This window comes from Genypterus blacodes, unplaced genomic scaffold, assembly GCF_046128005.1.
Source record: "Genypterus blacodes isolate CSIRO-AG114 ecotype Tasmania unplaced genomic scaffold, CSIRO-AGI_Gbla_v1 ptg000072l_1, whole genome shotgun sequence".
Classification (NCBI taxonomy): Eukaryota; Metazoa; Chordata; class Actinopteri; order Ophidiiformes; family Ophidiidae; genus Genypterus; species Genypterus blacodes.
In genome coordinates, this window is record NW_027466882.1 from 2,197,314 (window position 1) to 2,203,858 (window position 6,545).

Genomic DNA, 6,545 nt, shown 5'->3' on the forward strand with positions numbered 1-6,545 from the left:
AATTAAAGGGACCACGTAAGCCTATAGGACCCTAGCTCCATGTAAACTGCTAAGAAAAAAGGAAAACACACTGACGCCTTTGTTATGTGTAAGCCACTGGGTAAAGGGAGAAATAAATAGTATAGTGATGTGTATTAGGATTGCGGAAATGGTGGTTACCTTCATGGTGGGTGTATCCCAGATGGTCAGGCCATAGTAGTCCTTCTCCAGCAGATTGAGGTGGTCACACACCTTCATAAACAGCTCCTGGCCTTTAGCATGTTTCTACCAAGCACACATACAAACGTGAATAATTACAAATGTATTTAAGAATGGACCACAGCACTGAGGACAATGAGACCCCTGAACTTACTGTGTGTCTGACTACTTGTGTGGGTGTCTGAAGACCAATTCTATTCTATTACAATTGAATTTTGAATAAATCTGAACTGTATTTGGGAAACTGCAGTAGTCAAAACCACCACAACATTATAAAGAACCAGAGAAGAGGTTTGAGTGTGTTGGCACTAGGAGCTCTGTACTTGTTGATTTGCTGTTCTAGACAAAACGTCAGTCATCAGTCCGGGCACAAAGTTGCAAACCACTCAATATTTGAAACATTTCAGTCCGTCTCCACAGTGATACAAAAGTGTCACCATTAGATGAAGCTAGGTGAAGCCGCTTGAGGGACTCATGGCCTCTAGAGAACACCGTTCATTGAATAAACACATGACACTGCACATTTGTGGATGAGCCAGACTGGAGACGCTCCCCGTTGTATTGGTCACACTTTCACTGTACAATGTCATTTTCAGGCATAGTAGGCAAGCATGAACAGGCACTACACTTGTTAACACAGAGCTGAGACCCAGAGGGAGCAACAGTGCCTCCCACAGGGCTGTGTAGTAGCTGACAAGTCTAAACCGACACTGTGGAGCTTAGCCTGACGTGACAGCAAGATTAGCTGACGAATGACTAAGTGCAGCAGAAACAGCAGACTGCAGACTTTTATGCTTCCAGAGAGCAGATCCATGTTTTGAGCAATTTCAATCTACTTTTTCGGAAAATTCAGCTCAAGGTTTTGAGACCTCATAAAATATGCCTCAAACACAATCAATACCAATCAGAAACAAGGACGAATAAAGTGTTCATCCACTGAAGGTGTGTGTGTGTGTGTGTTCTTACATCCAGCTCACACTCAAACAGAGCGTCGTCCAGCAGTGTGACTTTGATCTGCATGGTTTTGAGTCGACGTGGGGTTTTGGGAACTTTGGCCTCGTCCTGTATCATCTTCTCTTTCTCTTCCTTTCCTCCTTTGTTGCCTCCTTCTTCGGGGCAAGGCTCCTCCTCTTTCTCCTTTTCCTTCTCCAGGATGGCCTCCTCTCCTTTTTCCTTTTCAGTCTCTTTGTCCTGTCCACCCTCCTCCTCCTCAGCTTCAATGGTTTCTTTCTTTTCTGCCTGGACAACCTGAACAGGACATTACTAATTTCAATTGAGGACAAACATGTAGAGAGAAATTCTCCCACAGTCGGCCTAAAACAACTGTAACACAAACTAAACATTAAACATTAATTATGCTTTAGCCGTTTATAGATACCTTAATTGATTAATATCTATCTATCTATCTATCTATCTATCTATCTATCTATCTATGTCTGCCTGTTTTAACATACAAAAACTAGTTGAATGTTTAAGTTTGATTCTTCCAAAACTTCGAGAGTTGAGTGCAATGTCCAAAACTTGCCAGGGTTCTTTAATTTCATACAAAATAAGAGGTTCTCATGACTCAAGAAGGCTGTTGTGTTTTACAGTGTTCCATTAATTACAGCGTCTCATTCTCAACATGTTGTACCGTGTGTCACAGCTAATAGTTCTAAGACGATGAATGAAGGGGCCATTGTGGACTGTGATGAAGATTGTGGATAGAAAATATATTCTCCTAGAATCATGATTATTTCTTCCTTTCTACATTTTTTCATATGAGTGAAAATTGTATCAGATGGTTCTATGTGACATATATGTGACTTCAGAGCGACACACTCAAGGACTTCGAGGTCATGAGATGGTCACGGTTCTCTCATGACCACAGCAAGTAATCAAGCACTTCACAGATGCTCAGTATTTTTAGGATCCGTTGTTTGGTTTGGATATTTAAGGGTGAGCAGCAAAGAGTTCCAGGAGCATTCTGTAATCAGTCCGATGGTATACTTTGTGTAATGTCCACATTGCTGCATGCTGCAAGGTATGTTCCGATCTTGTTATTGCATGTTTATGGTATGTTGGGAACGTGTTTGTTATTTTGGACTTTGTCTTTACTGATTTTATTGTAATTGGCTACTAAAGTTACCTTGTAAATAAATTGACAATTGTGAATGATCTACATCTAGACAAAAGAACTAAACTCAAACCACTCCAGAACGTGTCCGTGGAGTTTAAATATATACTGTATATATGTAGAGTGGCTGATATGATTCCTGTGCCACCTCAGGTACTACCTCTCTGAGCGAGTAATCTAGCCTTAGTTTAAAATAAGTGTGCTTTGATGCCATATTCATGATAAATTGATCCTGTGTTCTCAGTACCTACACAGACAATTCCCATTTCTAACAATATATCCATTGAATTATTAAAATCAGGATCAGAACATTACAATCTAAATTATCATATTTAACCTATTATTTAATATGTTTGTATTGTGAGGTCAGATAAACAGTAAATGGTAACAGTAAATGGTGACATTGGGTCAAGGATGGTCCTTACATAGTCAAAGAAAATCAGCGTTAATGAGCTGCTGCAAGTTAGAGAGTCACACCTTATCTTGCTACCTCGGTCAAAGCTCAATGAAAAAATCAGCAAAGGAAATCTACAGTTAGTAATCTGCTTTAAAACTCTGCATTTTGAGAGGAGGTGCGAGTATAACTGCGGGTCAGCTCGAATGGGAGTGGTGATGTGTGTGAACGGGAAATATGCTTATCCATCCAAATGAAAAGAAGTATAAACGATCACTTTAAACAGAAAAAAGATAAAGGGGACTTCCAGGTTCCCTGAAATAATGATAATAGCACAGACTTCCCACTGAGCGGCACTGTAGCATTGGGCAAATAGAGGGAATAGGAAGGGAGAAAGCTTCTGTCTTTACTCACAGGAAGCCACTGCTGAGTGGCTTGAAAGCCACCATGCCCCTCACATCACCACAGTAGTTTGAAGACCAACAGACAGACTTTCCTACCAACCAACCAATCAACCAATTGCTCATGGAACATAAAGGGAGCTTACACTATAATTGTATGTCACAGGGAGGTGTGGATTGGTTTACTTTACTGAGTTTAGCCATACTAAACATTAAAGATCAAATCGTTCAAAATCCAATGAAACTCTAGGACAGTTGCTGATCATTGCAGAGCATAAATAGCTAGTATATAACATGTTTTGTCTTGTCTACTGTCTTCATAATGTTGTAGTCTGGGTTGCTGTTCAACTCATGTTGTGTGGGGGTACTTGTCCACTTGGGTAAGAGTTGACGGCTTAAACTTGACTCAATCACACTGGAAAGATGCAGCGAATCAAAGTATATAGTATTCTAACAATCACATTAAGGAAAAGCTAAAATAAGCAAAATGACGTTCTAATGCTGATTTTGTATTTAATCCAATATGAGGGGCTAAGCCCTGGATGTCATTGATTGGAGGGGTTCACACAAATGAAAGGGTAAGTGTAGCCCTCCACTGTTCCTGTCAGAAGTGCAGATCCTGACCTGAGCCTCGGCGCTACTGACTGAATGCTGATCCAGCACGACCTCTCCTTCTGTCCTCAGCTCAGGTTCAGGGTCAGCTATGGGAGCCTTAGCTTCTTCTTCCCCTTCCTTCTCTACAGTGTCACTCTCACACTGAGAGCGCCTCTTCAGGAAAGAAGAAAAGAGGTGAGAGAGCCCCCTGTTGGCAAAGTTGTGATTGCGAGGCCGGAGCTGCTCCTCCTCTGGTGAGGGCTGCCTGGCGTCCTGGCTGGCCTCCTCCTGCTGCCCTGGCTTCTTCTGGTGACTCTCTGCCTCGTCTGTCGTCATTTCAAGACCTGTGTTGAATAAAACACTCAATGAGTTCAACAAGATAAATCCTCTACCTTCTGACTCTTCTGACTTTTAAGTGCGAAAATAAATGATACCACCCCCCTGACCAAACAGCTCACACTCACATCACAGTTCCTTCAATGCAACCAGACCAAAATAAAAATATACAATGTAACTCAAGTTAAAGGTCCCATGTTTACTGCTACTCATTCATGACGTCATAATGTGGTTATTAGGGTTGTTGCATTCATGTCTCCCACAAGTATAGTACGGTAATTATAAATAAATAAATACTAGAAAAAACGATTATTTCATGCAAATGAATTGAAAAGCACCCTATGCAAATGCAGAAATGAGACCATGACCATCTTATTGTGAAAGGCAACTTTTTTGTACTAAGTTCTGAGCACACATAATGTATGCAGGCCCTGCAGCCCTTACTACTGATGAGGATTGTGAGGAGGCAGGAGTCAGTCATGATGAGACCCAGTCCCGGAGAGGATAGATAGAGAGGGTCATTCAACAATACAGTATTTGCATCAGATAAAGGAATTCTCTCTGTTCTTGTTCTATTAGATCTTAGTGCTGCGTTTGACACCATTGACCACCACATTTTATTCCAGAGTTTGGCATTGGGGGGACCACATTAAACTGGAGAGATCACATTTGTCAGATCAATTTAAGTTTGTTGAAGTTAATAATAAATCTTCCATACACACAAAAGTTAGACACAGCGTTCCTCAAGGTTCAGTGCTTGGACCAATACTATTGAATCTGTATCTACTTCCATTAGGTAAAATTATTCAGAAACACTCCATTAATGTTCAATGCTATGCAGATGATACCCAACTTTATTTATCAATGAAGCCAGAGGAGTCCAGTCAATTAAAAAAACTCCAAGAACACCTTGAGGACATTAAGACCTGGATGTCCTGTAATTTTCTACTGCTTAACTCTGACAAAACAGAGGTTATTGTGCTTGGCCCTAAACACCTTAGATACATTATCTGACGTTGCCTTGGCCTCCAGCGTCACCATGAAAAATCTTTGACCAGGATCTGTCGTTTAACGCCCACATAAAACAAATTTCAACAACAGCATTCTTTCACTTACGCAGCATTGCAAAAATCAGGCACATTCTGTCACAGAATTCTAGGCTGGACTATTGGAATTCATTATAATCAGGCTTCCCTAATAAGTTCCTAAAGACTCTCAAGTTGGTCCAGAATACAGCTGCACGTGTTCTGACCAAAACTACTAAAAGGGACCATATTTCTCCAATTTTAGCTTCGCTGCACTGGCTTCCCATAAAATCTAGAAGAGAATTTAAAATCCTCCTGCTCACTTTTAAAGTTCTGAATGGTCAGACTCCATCTTACCTTAAAGAGCTCATAGTCCCATATTACCCCCCTAGAACACTGCACTCCCAGAATGAAGGCTTAGGTGTGGTTCCAAGTATCTCCAAAAGTAGAACAGGAGGAAGAGCCTTCAGTTATCAGGTTGCCCTCTTGTGGAACCATCTCCCAGTTTCGGTCCGGGGGACAGACACCCTCTTTACTTTTAAGAGGAGGCTTAAAACTTTCCTTTTTGATAAAGCTTATATTTAGGGCCGGCCAGGCTTGCCTTGGACCGGCCCCTTGCTATGCTGCTATAGCCCTAGACTGCCACACTCGCTTCCCCCAAAGTGGGCTGCTTTGCTCTGACGCCCCTCTGTGCCCTGGTATCAATCATACCTACTTACCACTGAGTGCAGCCCACAGACATTAACACTAAATCTGCATACATCTCATAAATACATCACAAACAAGTACCACCAACACCAAAGCAGAGAGCATTGCTGCTCCCTTGAAATAGAGCGTATCATTTTATTCATGTTCAAATCTTAGTTGCTCTAGTGTAGTACAATGCATAGGTATGTTTGTGTCAGCCTGTTATAAGGCTTGAGATCTTTGTCTAAACCTGATGGGACCTGACAGTTCATGTCATATCTGGCCGGATTCTGACATAATGTCTAAGATACTCAACAGGCTCAAAATATCAGTATCATATCTCTGTGTGTGTGTGTGTGTGTGTGTGTGTGTGTATGTGTGTGTGTGTTGGTTAGGGCTGGGTATTACCAGAGACCTCCTAAAAAATTGTGCTCTGATGTACATGGTGATAGTTAAGGGCAACAGATCTACTACAAAGACACAAGGCCAAAGCATGATAGATTTTCCAAACTGCTTCGTGAGCATGAGATGATGTCCATTTCGATATAATGCATACATTACAAAAATTGACTCAGCATTGGGGTGAAACTTTGACCCTGCCATGTGACCTTTGACCTTAGACCAAACAAATATGATAGCAAAGGTCCTGAACTTAACACCAACAAAACTGCCAACACAGCTGTGACAGACAGACTAACAAAGAAACAAACACCCAGTGATAACAATAATCTATATTAAAATGATTATTTTATAATATTTATGAAAAAATTTAGTTTTGATGTTTCAACTTCATT

The 6,545-nt window shown here is 41.1% G+C and overlaps 1 protein-coding gene across 1 annotated transcript in view; it reads right to left on the reverse strand.

Moving 5' to 3' along the window:
* The window catches only part of epb41a (erythrocyte membrane protein band 4.1a), a 38,280-nt gene extending 34,241 nt beyond the window's left edge, over positions 1–4,039 (reverse strand). Inside the window, exons 1-3 of the mRNA XM_076157129.1 lie at positions 3,734–4,039; positions 1,165–1,446; positions 160–264 (exon numbers count right to left, since the gene is read on the reverse strand). Of these exons, the coding sequence (XP_076013244.1) occupies positions 160–264; positions 1,165–1,446; positions 3,734–4,039 (693 nt within the window). The remainder of the gene's footprint in view (positions 1–159; positions 265–1,164; positions 1,447–3,733) is intronic.
* Between the last annotated feature and the right edge of the window lie 2,506 nt (positions 4,040–6,545).